The 24,316-nt window shown below is 34.7% G+C and overlaps 2 protein-coding genes across 7 annotated transcripts in view; one reads left to right on the top strand and one right to left on the bottom strand.

Moving 5' to 3' along the window:
* The window catches only part of Stag1 (STAG1 cohesin complex component), a 360,527-nt gene that overhangs the window by 125,286 nt on the left and 210,925 nt on the right, over positions 1–24,316 (bottom strand). For all 6 annotated transcript variants that reach the window (XM_046431592.2, XM_046431593.2, XM_058574788.1 and 3 more), the window contains 2 exons: positions 17,135–17,286; positions 13,739–13,812 (listed from right to left, as the gene is read on the bottom strand). In XM_046431592.2, the coding sequence (XP_046287548.1) occupies positions 13,739–13,812; positions 17,135–17,286 (226 nt within the window). The remainder of the gene's footprint in view (positions 1–13,738; positions 13,813–17,134; positions 17,287–24,316) is intronic.
* On the top strand, positions 4,371–6,659 carry LOC124084371 (pre-mRNA-splicing factor RBM22-like). The gene is given in 2 exon segments (XM_046431594.2): positions 4,371–5,115; positions 5,118–6,659. Coding segments are annotated over 2 exon segments (1,260 nt in total). The 5' UTR covers positions 4,371–4,433; the 3' UTR covers positions 5,696–6,659.

Here is a 24,316-nt window from a genome sequence, read left to right as displayed (position 1 = left end):
AAATATACAACTGCAAAGGAGAAGGATGCCCATTCTTTCATCACATTTGCAACATAGTACTAGAAATCCTAGCCAGAGCAATTAGATAAGAAAAAGAAATAAAGGGCATACAAAGTGGAAAGTCATCATCAAATTGTCACTGTTTGCAAATGACCTGATCTTATATATTTAAAAAACAAAAACAAAAAACACCCAGACTCTCTGCCAGAAAACAATTACAATTAGTAAATTAACTCATCAAGTTGAAGGACACGAAATCAACCTTAAACACACACACGCACACACACACACACACACCCTTCAGCAGCACTGATATACATCAACAGCATCAAAATTACCTGAAATAAGAATCAAGACAGCAATTCATACACCAAAGTACAAATGACATTTTTCACAGAAAAAAAAAAAAAACAATACTAAAATTTATATGGGTTCACAAAATACCCCCAATAGCCAAAGCAATCCTGGGAAAAAATAAAAATACAGGAGGCATTATACTACCTCACTTCAAAATATACTACAAAGCTGCTGGGCATGGTGAGAGACGCCTATAATCCCAGTGACTTGGGAGGTGAAGGCAGGAGGACTGCAAGTTCAAGGCCAGCCTCAGCAATATAGCAAGACCCTATCTCAAACTTTAAATACACAAACAAACAAACAATAAATAAAAGGGGATGGGGATGTGGCTCAGTGGTTACCTATGGCACTTGGGATCAATCCCCAGTACCCCTCTTCCCCCAAATACTACAAAGTAATGAATTTGGCAAAAAAGAGACATATAGACCAATGGAACAAAACAGATTAGAAGTAAACACAAGCATATATAGCCAACTGACTTTTGAGAAAGATATGAAAAACACACATGGGAGAATGAATGGTGTTTTAAATAAATGATGCTGGGAAAATTGGGTATCCACATGCAGAAGAATAAAATGAGACCTCATTTCAAAAATCAACTGTACATGGACTAAAGATTTATGTAAGATCTGAAACCACTAAAAGAAAACAGGAAAAATCCTTCAGGATACTGCTATGGCCAAGGATATTTTTAAGAAGACACCACACACACACACACACACACACACACACACACACACATCCCAAAGGGAAAAACAACAGAAATAGTATAGGAAACAAAAGCAAAAAAAAAAAAAAAAAGGTATCATATCAAACTACTAAATGTCTGTACAGCAAAAGAAGCAATAAAGAGTAAAGGTCTTAAAGAATGGGAACTTATAAGTTTAACACTGACCATGTTTTTGTGCCTGGTTTATTCCACTTAAAATGCCCTTGAGGCTTATCCATGTTTTCACAAATGATACAATTTCATCCTCTTTTTTTTTTTTTTTTTTTTGAAGACTGAGTAGTATTCTGTTAGTATATACACACACCACATTTTCTCTATCCATTATTCTGTTAATGGACACTTGGGGATGGCTCCATATTTTGGATATTGTAAATATTGCTGCAATAAATGGGGGCATAGCTGTCTTCTCGACCCAGTGATTTCATTTCTGTTGGATATATAACCATTAGTATACTGGATTACTAGATTATATGGTACTTCTTTTTTTTTTTTTTTTAAACTTTGGAGGAATCTGCCTATTTTTTTCCTTAGTGACTATACTAATTTACATTCATAACAATAACATATGAATTCCCTTTTCTCCAAGTTCTCACAAGTTCGTTATCTTTTTGATAATAGCCATTCTAACTAGGGTGAGATGATACCTCATTGTGCTTTTGCTTTGTATTTCCTAGATGGCTATCGATATTAAGATCAGAAATAAGTACTTTTTCCCTGTGAATTACTGTACTGGAGAGTACAGCCAGTACAAAAGGAAAAAATAAAGGTGACGTCACCAAGATGATTGACAAACAAGAGATGCCAGACTTCTATCCACAGGAAGAGCCAAATGAAGAAAAAAGAATAGCTATTTCACTGGAGTGTTTCTATGAGGACATGGAAGAGACAATAGGGATTATGAGGATACATGATGGCCTTTTAAAGAAGACAACTAAGCAATCAGCATATACTGCCTCACCCTGTCATTTGAGATTGGCCTCTAACCAAGACACTCAGCATGGAAGTAAGAGGCTCCTAGCAGTCCCTATTCACTTCAGATGCCTGAATCATTTGCTGTTAGATAAGTCTTCAGTCTTCTAAGGTCATGAGCATCGTTTGGGGAGCTGCTGGGTTACCATACTACTGCACTATCCCCAGAAAAAGAGCCTAGCCCACACTGTGCCCACTCTACCACAGGTTCCTGCTACAGAGTACCACTTTAAGACTCTGTCCACCTAGGAATCCGTATAGCAGCCAGGCAGTTTCTCCTAGCCAACTCAGCCTTCTGAACTAGCTGCCCAGTTTCATATGGCCCTGGGAAACATCTAGGCAGCCTACCTTGAGGACATGGCCAACTGAGGTCCCTTTAAAACAGGCGACTAATTTTTAGAAGCACAACCTGTTGATGAACTGGAAAGCAGGTACCCTTGGTGACACACACAACCCTGGGAGGCAGGTGGGCAGACCAGCTTAGGCTTAAGGGGTCCTATGAAGTTACCAGTAAATTCCTCAGTGCTGAATGGATGTACTTCAGCCATCTGGGGTGACCTGGCCCCCATTGCATTTACCTGGACCCACTGGTTCAATCCCAACCCCATGAGCCTTCAAGAAGCGACAGGTGCAATGCCTCTGCTACTGGTCTAGCCATGCAAACATCAGAACACATATGTGGGAATCCTGGGTGAACTGGGTGATTCTAGGAGAAATCATATAGGCATAGAAAGCATGCACCATAAAACAGAAGAGGCCCAGCAGTGCTGAACCTAGAAACTGGCTACAGCTGAGCACACACTAGCACTATTCTAGGAATACATAAATTTCAGTTCCTACCAAAGCTGTCCCCTCTTCAGTAGCTGACAGAAGCATCCTGTACTGCCACAGCACAGTGCATGCCCTAAGAGCAGCTTGTTTATGCAACCCAAAGCTGGCAATAGTAGACTCAGGCTCAATCATGCTTGTGTCCCAGCCACAGGCGTCTACTCTGCACCTCCTGCAGGTTACTCAGTGCCACTATGGATGGGACCCTGCACTACAGCCCAGGGTTCCCACACCCTGTGCATCCTGAAATCTACACAGGTAAGCTCAGTCCAGTTGACAGCTCTGGGTGCAGGAAACACTTTTATAGGCCGGCACATAAGACTGCAATCCCAACCAGGAAGAGACCTGGATGCTAAACTACAGACAATTAGGGGTTCTTTCTCTCACTCTCCAGAAAGCCACAGGCACGCCCAGCATACCAAACAACAGAGGGAGCAGAATAGACTTGCATCAGAGGTGGGCTAGAGAGGTTATTACCTCCACATCCAGGGAAACTTACAGGCAAACTAGGAGATGAGGGCATTTACTAAGCCTGCCAAAACCCAATGAAATTCAAATCCAGAAGGCCCAATAAGAAATTTCTCCATCTCAATTAGTTTAGTAAGAAATAATTTAAAAATAGTTTTTTATTTCACAGATATTATTTTATATTGATTTTTCTAGGTTTCTCCCAATTATTTAATATTGTATTCATTAACACAATTATATATATAAATATATATATTTTTAATGAATTAAATGGATTTACTCATTCCTCTTTCTCCTTGTTCACTTTATATTCTCTCCCTCTTTTTCTTTTTGTGTTTTCTACTCCTGTCTCTCCACTGCCATTTCCTTTCCCTCTTTCCTCATCATGACTCCACAGTTTAATAGCAATGTACTTTCTTTAATACCTAACTTCTTAACTTACGCTAAAGAATTATTCCACATTTCCAATTTTAGATTAAAGAGACTGAGGAGAACATGTTCAGAATATTTTTTTGAAGGTTTATTAGTATATGACTTTGTTCTGAAATGATCACAGCTGATTGTATCTCCTCTCAAAACAGTGTGAGGGACTGAATATAAAAATAATGTTGGGTGTGAGTTTTGACATAGATATATTCCCAACTCAGGGCACACAATTAAGAGAAACAGCTCACTAAAAAGTACCTTACATAAAACTAGAAGAGATAATCATCCTAGCAGATGTGCAAATATCAACACAGAAATACAAAAAATGTGAGGAAATAAGGTAATAATATAGTTTTCAAAATTCACACCTCTCCAATAACTGATTTCATAGACACTGAAGTCAAGAAAATGTCAGATGAAGAATTCAAAAAGTTTTTGGACAGGGGTTGTAGCTCAGTGGTAGAGCGCTTCTCTAGCAAGTGTCAGGCACTGGATTTGATCCTGAGCACTGCATAAAAATAAGCAAATAAAATAAAGGTATTGTCCATCAACAACTAAAAATACTTTTTAAAAATTCAAAAATTGGGGGCCTGACGGGATTGTGGCGGTCCTCTCCCAACTCGGAAGCTACCGCTGCCCCCCGGACGCTCTCAAGATGGCGACCTCGCTGGGTTCCAACACCTACAACAGGCAGAACTGGGAGGATGCGGATTTCCCCATTCTATGCCAGACTTGTCTTGGGGAAAACCCATATATCCGAATGACCAAAGAAAAGTATGGGAAAGAATGCAAAATCTGTGCCAGGCCATTCACAGTGTTTCGCTGGTGTCCTGGAGTCCGCATGCGCTTCAAGAAGACTGAAGTGTGCCAAACTTGCAGTAAATTGAAGAATGTCTGTCAGACCTGCCTCTTAGACCTAGAGTATGGCCTGCCCATCCAGGTTCGTGATGCAGGATTGTCTTTTAAAGATGACATGCCGAAGTCAGATGTCAACAAAGAGTACTACACACAAAACATGGAAAGAGAAATTTCTAATTCTGATGGAACACGGCTAGTTGGCATGCTTGGGAAAGCCACATCCACTAGTGACATGCTGCTCAAATTGGCCTGGACTACACCCTACTACAAAAGGAATCGGCCCCACATTTGCTCCTTCTGGGTAAAAGGAGAGTGTAAAAGAGGAGAAGAGTGTCCATACAGACATGAGAAGCCTACAGATCCAGATGACCCTCTTGCTGATCAGAATATTAAAGATCGGTATTATGGAATCAATGACCCTGTAGCAGATAAGCTTCTCAAGTGGGCTTCAATAATGCCTCGTCTGGACCCACCGGAGGATAAACTATCACCACACTATACGTTGGTGGTCTGGGCGATACTATTACTGAGACAGATCTCAGAAATCAGTTCTACCAGTTCGGAGAGATTCGAACAATCACGGTTGTACAGAGACAGCAGTGTGCTTTCATCCAGTTTGCCACAAGGCAGGCTGCAGAAGTGGCTGCTGAGAAGTCCTTTAATAAGTTGATTGTCAATGGACGCAGACTCAATGTGAAATGGGGAAGATCCCAGGCAGCCAGAGGAAAAGAAAAAGAGAAGGACGGAACCACAGACTCTGGGATCAAACTGGAGCCAGTTCCAGGTCTTCCAGGAGCTCTTCCTCCTCCTCCTGCAGCAGAAGAGGAAGCTTCTGCCAACTACTTCAACCTCCCTCCAAGTGGTCCTCCCGCGGTGGTAAACACTGCCCTGCCACCACCCCCTGGGATTGCCCCGCCCCCACCCCCAGGTTTTGGGCCACACATGTTCCACCCAATGGGACCACCCCCTCCTTTCATGAGAGCTCCAGGACCAATCCACTATCCTTCTCAAGACCCTGAGAGGATGGGAGCACATGCTGGAAAACACAGCAGCCCCTAGCACATTGCCAGCATTCTGGGACTCCATGGAAGAAAGGGCGCTTTAAAATCCCAGTAAATGGATCTTGGAATAAATATATTTTTCCTTCCTTCGTAGTTTCCATGGTAGCTGAATGTGTTCAGATGTGGGCAGTTGGAGAAGCATAGCCTTGCTTCCCTACATATATTGAAAGGATCAGTGGACCTCAAATAAACTGCCACGAACACAACTAGTTACCATGATTATATTACTAAGAAAACCTACTGCTAGTCCCCTTAAACCTGTATGGGGGCGAGCAGATGGGTAAATTGGAATAGCCAATGGAGTTACCATCCCAATTATATGTTCATTTTGTACCTTTTGGGGTGGGGGCAGCAAAAATTGACCTGCGGTAAAAAACCTTTTGACCATTTTTATGTCTATTGGGTATTTTCTTTTTTTAATCATCTAAAAAAAAAAATAGTACTAATCATCGTAGTGGCATAAGTGTGATTTAACTCTTCTGAAGTCACATGCTCAGACAAAAAGAAACCAGGACCCAGCACAGCCCAGAATTTTTCTTTTCTTCATTTTTAAAAGGAATGATAGTTTACTCCTCTGTGTCACCAAAAAAGGGGCAAAAGTAAAAGTTACTTTTTATTCCTATCAGAACACAAATTTTATGGATCTATCATTGAAGAAATCTGGTGTCTGGAATGAAATTATTTCAAAGAACTTACCATAAAATTCCGTCTGTAACAAACTAAAAGGCAAACTTTGGAGTGTGTTTGAACAGAAGACTCGTGAGCTACCACTGGAACTCTGATCTTCAGCATTCACCTTCATGTGTCTTCAGCGTCCCCTGTGATCCCCTGCTTCTGGGCAGAGGACTGTTGGTCTTAGAATGTTTGGATATAACTGAATTGTAGATGATAAGGGAAATTTGATGTTGTGTTGTATTGTTTTTAAATAATTAAAACGGGTCAATTTTCAAAAAAAAAAAAAATTCAAAAATTGGTTAAAATGATCACTGAAGTAAAAGAACATCTATCAAATAAACTAAAGGAAGAAAGGTAGGCTATGAAAGAGCATTTCAATTAAAAGATACAGATTCATAAAAAGCACCAAATAGAAATCCTGGAAATAAAAATCTCAGTCAAATAAAAAAGTCATTTGAAAGTCTTACTAATAGATTAGGTGATGTAGAAAACAAAGTTTTAGGCCTTGAAGAGAAAATATTAATGTGAATACATGATCAGAGTTATCTAAGAAATATGGGACATTAAAAGACCTAACAAGGCTCATAGAACAAGAGAGATACACGACACTGATATACCAAAAATACAGACCAAATAAAGAATTTTTAAAAGCTACAAGACAGAAATGCCAAGGTCATGTATAAAGGAAAACCAGTCACAATGACAGCAAATCTCTCAGCAAAAACTCTAAAGGCCAGGAAGGCTTGGAACAAATTGTTTCAAGCCCTGAAAGAATGTAATTATAAACCTAGATTGCTATTTCCAGTAGTTATGTGACAGACCCTAAGAAGAAATACAAAATTTATGTGATAAGCATAAACAAACGGAAACCATGACCATTAAGCAAATACTATAGAAAACTAGAAAATTCTACACACAGAAGATGATAGAAGTTTTAATAAGGAGATCTCGGAAAGGAATAAATCTCATTAGAAGAGTAGATTAGTCATCCACAGACTGAAAATGAAAGGATGAAAAATTATATTTAATGCAGATGGAGCCTGAAAGAAGCAGGGGTGGTAACTCTCACATTAGAAAGAAGCAAATTTTAATCCAAAAAAAAAAAAAAAAGTGGCTAAAAAGATCACTGGTAAAGAAAAAAGTCAAACAAGAAAAAATACAGATTGAAAATATTATCCTCCAAATACCTATGCACTGAATGAGACAAAATAAACAATATTTGACAGTAAGACTCAGATAAATTCCAATACAACAATCATGGTAACTTCAATATAATTCTCCAATAGATACATCATCCAACTATAAAATCAACAAAGACACTACACAAATAAAACCTACAATAGATCAAATGGACTTAGGGACATCTACAGAATATTTCATCCAACAACAGCTGAATATGCTTTCTTTTCAGATGCTCATGAAATGTTCTCCAAGGTAAACCCTATTTTAGGACACAAAACAAGTCTTTGAAAACATTTTTCAAAACCTGAAATAATTCTTTGCATCATATCAGATCATAACAAAATAAATTCATTGGCCAAGAAAAACTACAAAAACTATATAAATGCATGGAGATTGAATAATGCAATTCTGAATGATGAGCACAGGACAGACATGTTAGGTCACAAAATAAGTCTCAGCAAATTTGAAAAAAATGAAGCCAAAGCATGTATCTTCCTTTGAAAACAATGGAATATAACTAGAAAACAGTAAGAATTTTAGACACTGACTATAGAAATACATGCATATTAAAAAACATTCTCTTCATTAACCAATTGGGAAATTTAAAAATTTTTGCAAACATATAAAAATAATGTTCTAAAACTTATGGCAATATGGTAAAAGAAGAACAAATAGGTAAGTTTTTATAGTAGCAAGTACTTACATTAGAAAAATAAGATTTCACAAATCAAATTAAGGATGTAAATTAAAGAACTAGAAAAGAATTAACCAAACCCCAAGTTAGTAGAAGGAAAAAAAATAACAAAGATTGAGCAAAAATAAATAAAATAGAGCCTTAAAAATACAAAAGATCAATAAAAAGGGGATTTTTTTAAAAAAAGGTAAACAAAACTGACTAATCTTTACTATGTAGACTAACAAAACAACAATAGCAACAACAAAAAAGAAACAGAAGACTCAAGTATAACATCAGGGAATAGAAATACAAAGAATCATTAAGGACTATGATGTATAACTATATAGGAATAAACTGAAAAATCTAGAAGAAAAGTATAAATTTCTGGATACATATGACCTAAAAAAGTTGAATCACAATGACAAAAATCAGAAGTGATCAATAACCAGTAATACAAAAATTTACCAGAGAAGAAATGCCTAGGATGAGATGGCTTCATGCCTGAATTCGGCCAAACATTTAAAGAAGGAATAATGCCAATTCTCCTCTAAATACTTTAAAGAAATGAAAAGGAGGAAACCCCTGAAAACTTACTCTGTTAAGATAGCATTACCCTGAAAAATAAACCAGGCAAAAACAAACAACAGCAAAAACAGACTATAGCCAGGCGCGGTGGTGTATATCTGTAATCAGAGTGGCCCAGGAGGCTGAGGCATTAAGTAAGGCATTAAGCAACTCAGTGAGACCCTGTGTCTAAATAAAATACGAAATAGGGCTGGGGATGTGGCTCAGTGATCAACTGCCCTGAGTTCTCTCTCTGGTCCCTGCCCCCCCCCAACAACAACAAAAAAAACCAGATCATTACAGATCAATATCCCTGATGAACAAATATGCAACAATTTTCAGAACTATGTTAGCAAATCAAACACAAACGTACATTAAAAAGATCCTGTGCCATGATCAAATTAGATTTTCAGGGATACAGGGAGGTTCAAAATAATAAACTTGGGGCTGGGGATGTGGCTCAAGCGGTAGCGCGCTCGCCTGGCATGTGTGCGGCCCGGGTTCGATCCTCAGCACCACATACAAACAAAGATGTTATGTCCGCCGATAACTAAAAATAAATAAATATTTAAAAAAAAATAAAAAAATAAACTTAGCACAGCAATACATCAATAGAAGAAAGGACAAAATCATCTAATTATGTCAGTGGATAGAGAAACTGTATTCAATAAAATTCAACGTCCCTTTGTGATAAAAACTCTCAAAAATTAGATAAAGAAGAAATGTACTTTGAGATAATGAAGCCCACATGTGACAAAATTGTAACCAATACTCTGAATAGGTAAAAGCTGACATCATTACCTCTAAGATGAAGGAAAAGATAATGATGTTTATTTTCACTGTTCTCATTCAACACAATATTGGAAATCTTAGGCACAGGAATAAAGCAAGAGAAAGAAATAAAGGGCACCCAAATAGGAAAGAAGGAAGTAAAATTATTTTTGTTTATAGAGGACATGATTTGATATATAGAAAAAACTGAAGATTCTTCTGAACTGTTAAAAAGGATAAATTTCATTAAGGTTGTAGGATATAAAAATTAGCAAAAATCAGTAGCTTTTTTATTTAAATATGCCAAAAACAAAACTGCTAAAAAACTAATCAATAAAAATAGTCCCATTCGCAATACCTACAAACTTAAGTGAAAAGAAATAAAATAAAATACCTAGGAATAAGTTTAAACAAGTGACTAATCTCTACAACAAACATAACAAAATGCTGATGAAATAAACTGAAGAGGACAAAAGTAAATGGAAAGACACTTCCTGTTTATGGAGTAAAAAGATCTTTATTATTAAAATATCCACAGTACTCAAATCAATCTACAAATTCAATGTTATTCCTAACAAAGCAAATATGTTTTCACAGAACATAACTAAAAGTTTTATGCAATCACAAAAGGTGCCAAATAGCCAAAGCAGTCCTGAGCAAAAAAAGCTGAAGGTACTATAATACCTGACTTCAAAAGATACTACAAAGATATAGTAACCAAAACAACATGGTGCTAACATAAAGATAGAGTACAAGAGAATTGAGTTCCTAGAGATAAATCCACAAATAACAGTGGACAGTTTTGGATAAGGTACCCGTAGTGTACATTGAGGAATGGAAAGTTTCTTCCTTGAACTGTTCCAGGAAAACTGGATATATATATATTCACAAGATGAAAACTAGATCCCCATCTTTCACCATATTTAAAAAAAAAACTACAAAAAAATGATAAAAAAATTAATTGTAAGACCTGTATCTATAAAACTACTAGATGAAAATATAGAGAAATGTTTCAGTACATTGGTCTGGGAAAAGATATTTTCTGTTGTCAATTCACAAACACAGGAAACAAAATATGTGATAAATTGGATTATCATAAACTAAAACTTCTTCATGATACTGAAACCCATCAAAATAATGAAGACACAACTGACAGAATAGGAGAAAATTTCTGCAAGCCATTTATCTGACAAGGGACTAATATTTAGAATATACCAGTTAATCAAAAACTCAAGACAAATCAATCCAATTTTCAAAAGAATGAAAAACACAGACTTTTTCACAAAGACAGTAAAGAAATGGCCAATAAAGGATCAACCTAGGCGCCTACTGACAAAAGAATAGATAATGAAAATGTGATATGTAGATACAATGAAATATTATTCAGTCATCAAAAGGATGAAAGCTTGTCCATTGTGAGACGAGAGATGAAGTAGAAGACATTATGTTAAGTGAAGCAAGTCAGGCTCAGAAAGAATATGTTCTTCGACATATATAGAATAAAAGTTGGATCTCAAAGAAGTGGAGAAGAGAATGGTGGTTACCAGTGCCTGAGTAGGACATGGGGAAAAGAAGACAGAGAGTGAATTATTAACAGGTAGAAGGGTACAGCTGGATAGGAAAAATAACTCCTAATGTTTTACAGCACAACAGCCTAACTATAGTTCACAACAATTAACTAAAAATATTTCAAAATAGGTAGTAGAGAAAATTTCAAATATTCCCACCACAAAGAAATAATAAATGCCTTAAGTGACAGATAAGCTAATTACCCTGACATTATCTACATTTGTGCACATGTATTAAATGTCAGATTATACATACTCCATAAGTTTGTATAATTACGATGCATCAGTTAGAAGTAAAGATACTTTTAAAGAAAAGAATGAAGAGATAACAGAAGCAAAAAGTAAAACTCTCTTTATTCAAAGATGACCGTATCTCACATGTAGAAAAGTTCTAAACAACCTAAAAAAAAAAACACCAGAATAAAACAAAACTCACCACACCCTGACCAAAACTGCTAGGATAAAATTACTTTATACAAATTTTAAAAACTGTATTTTTGTGTAATAGCAGGGAACAATCTAAAACAAAATAATAAAATCGCAGTTACAAGATAAAATATGAAACAATTAGAAATGAATTGATTCATTACAATTCATATGAAAACTTCAGAAGCTTTTGTGTAAAATAGGACAAGTTCATTCCCAAATTTGTATTCTGCAAAGGACCTATAATACTCAAAACAACTTTGAAAAGGAAGAACAAAGTAGAAATACTATATTACCTAATTTAAAAATCTTACTCAAGGGCTGGGGCTGGGGCTCAGTGGTAGAGTATTTGCCTAGCACATGTGAGGCCCTGGGTTCGATCCTTAGCACCACATAAAAAATAAATGAATAAAATAAAGCTATGGAAAAAAGTTACTTCATTTAAAAAAAATCTTACTCAAATGCTACTCAAAGAAGGTAGCATGGGGGTAAGGACAAATAGCTCAGAATGTAAATCAATCTACAAGTTCAGTGTTGTTATCTTTATACCTAAAGTAGTCAGACACATCCATTAAAATAAAAAGAGATTAATATATTTTGAAGATGCAAAACTTCATGGGCAAATTCTAGCAAATCACATCCAATAATAAATATTTAAAAATATAGCATTAAAAAATAAAAAGAAAAAAACTACAACATGACTGTGGGTTTTGACCCATGAATAAATGTAAACATATGAAAGTCAAACAACTCAGTTCATCACATTAACAATGTTCAAAAAGAAAATCACATAATGATCTCTAGATGCAGAAAAGCAATTCATAAAATCCAATGTACATTCTGAATTAAAACTTTCTGAAGAACAGAAACAAACAAACTTCCTCAATCTAATAGATGGCATCTATGAAAACCTTATAGTAAACAATACATTTAATGGTGAAAGACTAATTTTTTTAGACAAAAAAGCCAGACTAATGAGAAGTATATATTGTATAATTCTATTGCTGCAAAAGTCTAAAAGAGAAACATGAATCAAATATCAGAACAACAATCGTTTAAGGATGATGGGAGGGTAAAGTGCTGAGAAAGTAGGTAGGGAGGAACTACAAAGTGCCAAGAAAAATCTTCTAAGGATGATGGACTTATTATTTATCTTGTGGCTTTTCAGGTACATAATATGTCAAAACCCATTCAATTATACAATTAAATGTGCAGTTTTACCTCAATTATACATTCACAAAGAACAAAAGACTACATGACTGCATGCCACATACATGTAAGCTCTTTTTTTCGTTTCAAATAAATGGGTCAGTATTGGATTATATACACGGTTCATGCAAAAAAGAGGATATAAAGATCTAACCAGAGAATCCATACTAAAACTAAGGCCTTGGTCCTGTTTCAAAAGATGTTTATATACTTTTGAGTTAAATTGTTTAAATTCTGCTAAAATCTCAAAGTTATATATAAACACACACCTACACACAAAATTTCCTATGTTAAACTACCGCTTTATATTAATTTATCAACTACAGTTTCAAATCTATCAGAAAACAGTGCTTCTATTGGAGTGTATCTACCTATACATATATTGCATCTAAGTAACAGAAATATAGGTACACATACAATCTATTGATTTTATGTCAAATATGCTTTTATAATGTAGTATTTTCAAAGTTTTATGACTTCACAGAAAGACAAACTAAACTCATTCGTAATGTAGTATGACAAAAAATATTTCGCTAACAATTCCTTTCTTATTCTTGTCCTCTTTCTTCTTAACAGACATGTTTACAAAAGATTAGTCATTAATTTGATCATTAAACAAGACAGTAAGTAACACAGATCAAGAAGTAAAGCATTTAATTTTTTTTCAAATGTGAAAAACATATCTTATTAAGGCTACATTAATTTAATAATCACATAAATATTCTATTAGTACAAATGCCAAGTCCATAGGCTGCCTCCAACAGTAGACAGTCTGAGTTTGGAAGAATGTGTCAGTAATAAGTGCATATTCTCCAAATGTCATTTACATAGCATTTATAGTTACAGTTGTTTTCCAGAAAACAAAAGTAATAATTAGTAGAGTATTATGGCTTTACAGTTAGTCTGGGTTACAAATAAGCAATAATTATCTAAGGTAAAGACTTTCTAAATGACTTTAAAAATCCCTTACCGGTATCTATGGACAAATATGCCCTTAAAAATAGAGTTCATCATATTTTCGATTTCGTCTTGGTTTTCTTGTAGCTGGTGGGGGGAGAAAAGACAGTAAAAAATGTAAATTGAAATACTGGCCATTTTATTTGGAATGAACATTTCCAACTGTTTTAAAATCCTGGTTATTATCTATCCTTTCTCTCATTATGCAATAGATGTTTGAAATAACCAGTATACTTGCATTATTTCTACAGCTTTATCACCTTAAATCTCTTGCTGTCTCTATCTAGACATGGATTAGCTAGGAATGGTAGTGAATATCTGTAATTTAAAGGACTCAGGACCCTGAAGCAGGAGGAATTCAAGTTTGAGGCCAGTTGCAGCAACTTAGCAAGATCCTCTGCAACTTGGTGAGACCTTGTCTAAAAATTTAAAAAAAAAAAAATAAGAAGAAGAACTGGGGATTGAAAAAGAACTCAGTAGTACCTCTAGGTTCAATCCCCATTTATTAAAAAGAAAAGAAACAAGATGAAAAAATAGATATATACTACACAATGACTAACAAGGTAAAGTGATCAGGCTCCTATCTCAAAAGTATCTTCTGCTTTGTGAATAGGCCTAAATTTCTACACATCTCACCAAATCAAGTCTTTGGCTTGGGGTTGTTTTCCTTAGATAAGGGACCATCAGTGATCAACATATCTGTCATTCTACAAGAACTTCCTACTCCATCTAAAGTATCCAAATATTACTTTCCATCTGAGTAATTCACAACTGAAAGCCGGCCAAGTTCCTCAATTAGGAGGCATAATAGAAAACAGTGGTGTAATGGAACAAAATAAATTACTACAGGAAAGATAAGTTTCAGGCAACATCAGTGATCAGAGATAAAGTTTATTTACTACTCAAAAGAAGTGCTATAACATGACACTTGATATGGTATTTATTATTCCAATTTATCTTATCATTTGCTATGTAATAATGTCCAGTGACATATTTGGTATTGCTATAAACATGATAATAAAATTCCTTCAGATTTATTCTTTGCTGTATGCTATTTCAGATTTTACTAAGTTTGAGAACAGAGAAGATGTTCCTTAACTTAAGATGGTATTATATCCTGATCAATCCATTTTAAGTTTAAAATATTGTTAAGTCAGCAATGCACTTAACCTATCAAATATCACAGCATCACCTAACCTACCTTAAATGTGCTCACAACACTTAAACTAGTAGCCTACTAATGGGCAATCATTTAACACAAATCCTATTTTATAATAGAGTGTTGAACATCTAATGTATACACATAGATGGGCATTTTGTAGCCATGATGGGATTAAAAAAACTGACAATACAATATCCAAAAAACTACTGGCAATACAGTATACCTCAAAGAGTATTATGATTGTGTAGCTGAATGTGAACCACTACTGTCCAGCATCAGGAGAGAATGAGTATGGTATTATATGTACTACTAGCCTGAAAAAATGAAAAATAAAAATCTGAAGCAGAGTTTTATGCTAAATATATATGGCTTTTGCTCTATTGTAAGGTAAGAATAATTTTAAGTAATATCATCATATAGGGCACCATTTGTATTTTTTGAGTAAATCATTCAAATTATGGTAACTTATTGTAAATTATAAAAATTACTTTTGCTTTATTAATTACTATACAAAACTGATTCATATGGGCTGAAGTTGTAGCTCAGTGGTAGAGCGCTTGGTTAGCACATGTGAGGCACTGGGTTTGATTCTCAGTACCGCATATAAATAAATAAAGATCCATCAACAATTAATAAAAGCATTAAAAAGAAAGAGAGAAGAGTCCTACATTTTAGTTAGCAATACTTAATAAAGCCCTGTTCCAATATTTACCTCCACACATTTCAAGCATAATGTGTTAGGGGTTAAAACATGTTCTTCAAAAATTTGTACATTTAAGTTGTAATGCACAGTAACTCAAAATATGGCCTTATTTAGAAACAAGGTTGTGAGAAAACAATTCTTAAAAATGGGGTCACACTAGAGTAGAGCAGGCCGCTAATTCAACATGACTTGTACTGGTTATAAATAGAACAGATGTGAAGACAGACAAACATACATAGGAAGAACATCATGAAGACTGGAGTCATGCTCTTAGGAGAGAAGCCTAGAACATATCTTTCCCTAACGCCTTGAGAGAACACGGTCTTGTCAACACCCTGATCTTGGACAGCTATCATCCAAAAGTATAAGAAAATAAATTTCACTTGTTTAAATCACTCAGATTGTGGTACTTCATTCCAGCAGTCCTATAAAACTTATACAACATGGGCTGGGGATGTGGCTCAAATAGTAGAGCGCTCGCCTGGCATGCGTGTGGCCTGGGTTCGATCCTCAGCACCACATACAAATAAAGATGTTGTGTCTGCCAAAAACTAAAAAAAAAAAAAAATATTAAAAAGATATTCTCTCTCTCTCTCTAAAAAAAAAGATATTAGAGATACATTGCTTTTTCTTACCCATGAATAACACATTATTCATATATATATGTGTGTGTGTATACACACACACACACACACAATTCCTTTTCAGCAATGTGATACTCTTTTCTCAAGTTAAAAGGTAGATTATTACAAATCTAAAAATTTTTACTTCCAATTAGATGATAAAAATGTTTGTATTAAAAATCCAGTTTTAGAATGTTTCAACATATATATGTAATGTTATTCTAAGCCAGGTGCAGTAGTTTACACCTGTAATCCCAGTGGTTTGGAAGGCTGAGGCTCACAAGTTCCAGGCCAGCCTCAGCAACCTAGTAATACCCTGTCTCAACATAAAAAATACAAAGGGCTGGGGATGTAGCTCAGTGGTAAAGCATCTCTGGTTTTAATCTCCAGTACCCAAAAGAAAAAAAAAAAAAACAGTCTAAAACTGGGCCCAATGGAAGGAGGTATAGTTCATTGGTAGAAAGCCTGCCTAGTTTGCATGAGTTCCTGGGTTCAATCATGAGCACAGCAAAAAATAAAAGAAAACAACAAACGAACAACAACAAACAAAATCTTGACCAATCTAATTTACAGTAATACCTTATATATCAGCAGGCTTTGGCTTTCTCCTAGAAACACAACTTTTCTGGCCTACAGTTATGACTTAAGTATTTACTGTGCTTTCTGAGTCCATAGCCTGACAACCTTTCTGAGCTGCCTAAGGTTCAGACAGCCTTCTTTTGAAAATTGATTTGTCTATGATCTTTGTCTACCTCAGAAAGCACTTAGCCAATCAGCAATGAACATTCCAGTTTTATCTGAGAACTCTGAGATCAAACAAATTAAAAATAAATTTTAAAAATATAAACCTTTCTGCAGAGAATAAAGAAAAATTACTTATATTTACTACATATTCCATCAGTTACAATGAAATTTACTTACCTCTTTGCGTTTCTGAAGTAGTAATTCCAACCTTTCATTGGCTCTTTTCCCAATCATTTTATTTCTCTCAGCTTCATACTGTCTCTGTGTATTATCCTGATGAATACTGAGGTTTAAGGCAACATTCACCAGAGCAGTCATGAGCTTCATGGCTATGAAATATAAGAAATATTATAATATTTACCTACAAAACACTTTCATCCAAAAGACTGCAAATTTATAAAGCAAATGAATAAAAGATAAAAGTATGAATAAAAGATAAAAGTACGAATAAAAGATAAAAGTACGATTTGTTTTATAACCCAGGGAAATTTAAACTTTTCAAAATGGTAATTTTATAGAAAAAAACTCATCTTTTTTAGTGTTGAGCATAATTTTCTCTTCCTCAGGAAAACATCTGTTGGGCTTGTTAACATTGCCTAGTTAAAAAGAGCTTCATCCTAACTATCAGCCAGAAAGATTTAAGCAGCATCTTAAACAATCTCTTCCCTCTACTTCCAAATACAAATACCTTAGTGTTGGCATACTAATCAAGCTTATATCTCTCTTCTGACCACCAGATCTGTGTGTACAAATGTTTCCTTAATGCCTTTATGTACATACATCAAGGTATCTTAAATGTTTACAATTTATGATCCTTGTATCACCAAAGATGGTCTTCTCCCTCTTTTTCTCACTTCAGTGAGCTGCACAATTTTCAACTCAAAAAAAACACTGATCATATTGAACTCTTTAAAAAATGCATTCTGTGAATTTCCAATTAAGATACTCTCTTCAGTCACAGTGTTAATGTACTCTTAAATGTTCACCTGGTATTTGTAAATCCTATTAAATATTTTCAAACTTCTGTTTGTGAACCATCTGTTCAACAAGTATGAACTTGAATCTCAAATTTTTATTTGTCTATTCATTCATACTTGTCTTCACTGTTGAGACAGAGTATGGGCAATACTGGTAAAGAAATAAGACAGTCTGTGTTGGTAAATAATTTCCCTCTTTGTTCCTTTTAGGTAATTCATCTACAAATATAAATGTTCACTAATAAAAAATGAGCTGTCCAGTGCTTTAGAACTGATTCACATATCTGTTAACATATCAATTTAACTAAAAATGAGCATACATTTCTTTTAAAATTCTATTTCCTTTTAATTACATATATAACATACATAATGTTGAATTGATGTCTATTTACTTATCTATTAATCTATTATTGATCTATCTGCATACTCCCAATGTTCTTCTTAAACTGTGTATTTTGGCCAGTTTCATGTCAACACTGTTTGTTGCTGCCCTAAAACCAAAATATAAAACAAAAATCCTGAAAACAAACACATTTAAGTTAATGACAATTTAGATATGCATCTAATACTTCTTTTCCTGAGATATGATATTGCAAATAATACACTGAGAAACATTCTTGTGTTTCAAAATACAAGCTAGTGTTTTGCAGGTTTATTTATACATTGTCTATAGTAGAATATGTGACTATACAATAAAGGGAAAAAGCCTTTTTTAATTAATCTGTATTAGAAAGGAAAACAGCTCAAAGACAGAAGGATATGGGACAAACTATCTGAGTGAGGCATTCTGAGCACACAAAGTGATAACCAACAGGGGTTCAGTATAAACTTCTGGATCTCTAAAGCAAAATGAACTGAAGATCAAGGATTTGGAAAGTGTTAAAACTAACACATAAACTCTGCCTGGAATTACCAGTGGAAAATGAGGAACAGATTTTCTTGAGTTTAGTCATTTTTGCTTTCAGCTATGTATCTTTTTAGGAATCCTGATACTAAACTCCAACTGTTATGAAATGACTCTCCTCTCAGTTCAGATATATAAACAAGAAAATAATCAACTTACGACAATAAACAAAAAATGCAAAATGAGCAAACATTTTCAGGAAAGTGCCATATATAATATAATATAATTTACTCTTTGAGTTAAAATATTTCTAAATCTGTAAATTTAAGACTTCACCAAAAGTTTTACTTTTCTTATCAACACATAAACAAATAGATCGAGAACAGCCTTCTATTTTTATGAGAACACGACTGATTAATGCATAGAATATTTATTAAATTTTACTAGTATTACCAAAAAAATTTTTTCATAAAGTAGTAATCCACCGGGATTTAGCTTTCATATTATGACAGAGGATTTGAAGTGCCTTCTTCTTCTCTACCAAGAAGAGTAATATTTCATTTAGTTTTTACATTTTTAACTGTGGGTTATAGAATGATGAACATGATCTAGTACTGTGCTGAGAGTATGGTCAGCAAACAGCTGCTTACCAAAAAAGGTTTATTATAAGGTCACTGTAAGTACAAATCTGAAAGTGCTTAGAAATTTTGATAGCAATCTGACAGTATGTTGTAGCTAATAAAATGACACTAATAAATACATATTTCATTTTTCCTAAATTCTATTTGATTGTATTTTACAAAAGTACTAGTTTGTGACAGATTGGTAAACAAAACTCTTCTTTTACTCCACATAGTTCACAAAGCACTTATTTAGTTACTTCCTCACTCACATATCAATCCAATATATACTAAGCATTGGTTGATGTGTTAGAGATACAAAAGTGAACAAAGCACCTGACTCTACTTGAGAGTAAAAGTGGAGGAAAAAAAACCAAATAGGAGAAGAGTGAAGGAGAGCCGAAAATCTTTTGCTTAAAATGCTAAATAATAATTTAAAAGTAAAGTGATGATGGCTTAGATTAAGGTGGCAGCAAGAGGTAGAAAAAATGGTTACATATAATGTATATTTTAACAGTGTAGGTGAACAAATTTTAAAAATTATAATGAAGGAAATCAGAGAAATAGAAGCAACAACGGTACCTAAAAAGTGCCCCCACCCCGGCTAATTATGTATTTAAGTGGCAATGTCCAGTAGGTAAAACGTTTGGAAGTTGCTATCAAAGACATTGGTATTTAGAGCTATAAAACTGGATGGCACAAATATTTAATGAAAAATTACTGGCCAAAGGAAAAAAATATCAGGTATGATTTGTTTGTTGTAAAGAAAATCCTGCCCTGGGGCTGGGGTTGTGGCTCTGTGGTAGAGCAGTTGCTTAACATGAGTGAGGCACTGGGTTAGATTCTCAGCGCAGCACATAGAATGAATAAAATAAAGGTCAATCAACATCAAAAAAAAAAAGAAAGAAAGAAAGAAAAGAATTAAAAAAAAAAAAAAAAAAAGCTTGCCGTGTGTGTGTGTGTGTGTGTGTGTGTGTGTGTGTTTTATGGGGGGAGAGCCCAAATGCCTGATGTTATTTATATTACAAAATCATTTAGCAGAAAGAATAAATATGTCACTTATTTTCATATACCAAACAGTCTTCTAAGCTCTTTGCAAGTATGTATTCAGATCAGCTAACAGACAGTGGTTACACAGCCAGTGACTGGTAGAAAATTTGATTACAAGCAGATTTGTTCCATATTCCAAGCTCCCAATCATTATACCACACTGCCTTTCACTGAACCTGTATTTGCTATTATACACATAAAATATTTTTGGAACTAGAAATTTTAGTTTTCTTCAGGAAAAAGAATTTGAGATTGGGATAGATGAGTAATATGTCACCATGTAACATTTTTTTACTTTGAACATGAACTCTTGAATATTATGCCTCTCAGAATGATTATATTTTCAGAAAAGTAATTAAACCATGGAACTGTGTTATGGTTGGGATCTGAAATGTTCCTCCAAAGGGTAATGTGTTGAAAGCTTGGTCTGTAGCTTTGGGAGTGATAGAAACTTTAGGAGATGGTGCCTAGTTGAAGGAGGTAGGTCACCAGGGGAATAACTTTGGAGGGTATATTTTTTTCCCCAATACTCTTCTCCAAGCACCCCGCTCTGTCTGTGCTTCCTAGCTGCAAGCAGATGAGCAGCTTTGCTCTATCATGCTCTTTCACCATGATGTACTGCCTCAATAAGCTCCAAAACAACTGAACTGTCTGACCATAAACTCACATCTGTAAAATCATAAGTCAAAATGGTTTGTATTTGACTTTCTCAGGTACTTTGTCACAGTGAACAAAAAGTTAACACAAGGGATGGGGCTGTACCCCACTGGTGAGGCACTACATAAAAATAAATAAAAAACATTGTGTCTAACTACAACTAAAAAATAAAAGAAAAGAAAAATTAACACAAACTATTTTTCACTTTATTCATTACTTAATAAAAAAACCTGAAGACTGAGTCTTAAAGATAATTCAATATGTGCAGTTTAGTTAAAACCTATAGGATAATACTTGTTTCCAGAAAACATGCAAAGACAGTGTTCGAAGAAGAAAGAAAGGTGACATCTGTGAGTTGCTCAATGACCTAGGCAATGAGAAGATAAATGCTAAAGATACAAAATCAACATAATCCTTCCTATATATCAATAATGAATATGCAGAGACCCAGGAAAATAATTTGATTTATAATACTCCCCCTACTCTCCCCCCCACCACTAGGAATAAATCGAACCAAGGAAGTGAAAGACTTCTACAATGAAAATTACAGAACACTGAAGAACTGAAGACACAAGGTAGAAAGAGCTCCAGTGAAAGGAAGAATTAATATGTTAAAATGGTCATACTATCAAAAGCAAAGTAGAGATTTAGTGAAATCCCAACCAAAATACAAATGACATCATTTATTGAATTAGGAAAAACAAAAAGTCTTAAAATTCAGTTAGAAGAATAAAAGACACAGAATAGTCAAAGCAATTCAAAGCCAAAAAAACAATGCTGGAGAGGAATCACAATAAATGAATTCAAGTTATACCTGAGTTATAGTAATATAAACTGCATAGTACTGACATAAAACCAGACCCATAGGCGATTGGAAGAAAATAGAAGACACAGACAAACCCAAACAGATATAGTCATGGATAGCAAAAACATACACAGGAGACAAGATAGCCTTTTTAACTAATGGTGCTAGGAAATCTGGATATCCATATGTGTAAGAATGAAACTCTATTCCTATCTCTTAGCCTGAACCAATATCAATTCAAAAGGGACCGAAAAACTAGAAATTAGACCAGAAACTTTGTAACTGCTGGAAGAAAATGTAGGGTCAACATTCTCTTAGAGGTACAGGCAGGACTTTTTCTACAGATTCCTAAAGTTCAGAAAATAACACCAAGATATAATAAATGCAACAGCATCAAATTTAAAAAGCTTCTGCACAACAAAGAAAACAAGAGTGTGAAGAGAAAAGCTTTGTTAGCTACTCTTCTGACAGAAGGTTTAATATCTAGAATATATAAAGGACTAAAAAAAAAAAAAAAAAACCCAAACAATAAATGAAAAAATAAACTAAACAGACACTTCTTAAAAGAAGTAGTACAAATGGCCAACAAATATAGCAATGAGGAAATACAAATAAAAAATACACTGAGATTTCATCTTATTCAAATTAGAATGGCAGCCATCAAGAATAAAAAGAACAACAAATGGAAAAGATGTGTGGGGAAATGAATACTTTTACACTCTTGGTAACACTGTAAATTAGTATAACCACTATGGAAATCAGTATGAAGTTTCCTCAAAAGACTATGGAATAGAACCACCGTATGACCCAGCTATTCACTTTTTGATGTATATCTAAAAGATTTAAAACCAGCATACATCAGGAATACAGCCACATCAATGTTTATAGCAGCAAAATTTCAATAGTCAAGCTATGGAACCAACCTAGGAGCCCTTCAACAGATGAATGGATCAAGAAAAATGAGGTATATATACATGCAATGGAGTACTAGCCATAGAAAATGAAATTATGGCATTTGCCAGCAAATGATGAAAATGGAGACTATCATGCTAAGTGAAATAAGCCAGTCTCCAAAAATCAAAGGTCAAATATTTTCTCCAATAAGTAGAAGCTAATCCAAACTAGGCAGGCATGGTGTGTGTGTGTGTCTGTCTGTGTGTGTGTGTGTGTGTGTGTGTGTTTAACAAATAAGGAAAGACAAAGAAAAAAGGGGACTAATTTCATCACAAAAAAAGGAAAGATCATTCAATACAGCAGACAAAGGTGGTTGAGGAAGAGGAGGAAAGAAGGATAGGAAAAGGGAGGAACAGTGGAATGAATCTGACTGAACTTTTGTATGTACACATACGTGAATATACCACAGTGAATCCCAACATCAAGTATATCTATAAGACACTAATTTTAAAAAAACTATAAATTACAGATGGATCAGTAGGAGATAGGGAGGGGAACAAAAAGAGGGGGAAAAGGTCAAGGGGAATAGTGCTAGGGGCTAAATTAAAGCAAGTTATATTCCATTTTTTTGTGATTAATGCCAAAATATATCCTAATATTATATGTAACTAAAATGAATAATTAAAAAAAAGACTAGGAATGAAACCACCCTATGTTCCAGCAATACCACTTCTTGATTTTTATGCCAAAGAATTAAATTCATTCCTACTACAGCAACATATGCATACCCTTGTTTATAGCAGCACAATTCACATAGCCAAATTATGCAACCAGAATACAAGCAGATGAATGGAGAAAGAAAATGTGTATATATACACAATGGAGTTTTTTTCAGGGACTAAAATGAAATAATGTAATCTGGTGGTAAATGCATGGAACTGGAGGACATCATGTTGAGTGAAATAAGTCAAACTCAGGAAGTCTGATGTTTTCTCCCTTATGTAGATGCTTGTGGAAAAAAAAAGAAGAAAAAAATGTGGTGGAGGTTGTATGAAATTAGAAAGGAGACCAGTAAACACAGGAAAAGGACCAGGGAAGGGAAAAGGAAAGGGAAAGAGATACTGGTAATCGTGCATGAATATGTAACAAAAAATCCTACTGTTATGTATATTATAATGCACCTTAATAAAGGGGGGGAGGATCTACCAATCAGAGAAGGTAACTGCTAACCAGGCGACAACACAGGCAGTGCAGTGGTAGAGACAGAAACCTGACAGGAGTAGGTACAAGAGAGTTACGAGGATACTGAGTAAAATAGTACATATAAATAATTCTTTGTGATTTGTGGCATAGAAAAGGAGAGATGAGAATGTAGCTGAGGGGCATGAGGAAACAAGGGATTTGTGATAATCAGTTTTATATGTCAATTTTTGCTAGATTACTTTGGTCAGATATTTAATCAAACACTAATCGACTTATTACCTTGAAGGTATTTTGTAGATATGATTAACA

The sequence above is a fragment of the Marmota monax genome, unplaced genomic scaffold, assembly GCF_021218885.2.
Source record: "Marmota monax isolate L192 unplaced genomic scaffold, Marmota_monax_Labrador192_F-V1.1 WCK01_AAM20220418_F8-fsc00022, whole genome shotgun sequence".
Lineage (NCBI taxonomy): Eukaryota > Metazoa > Chordata > Mammalia > Rodentia > Sciuridae > Marmota > Marmota monax.
This window is presented reverse-complemented; position numbering and strand designations above follow the sequence as displayed.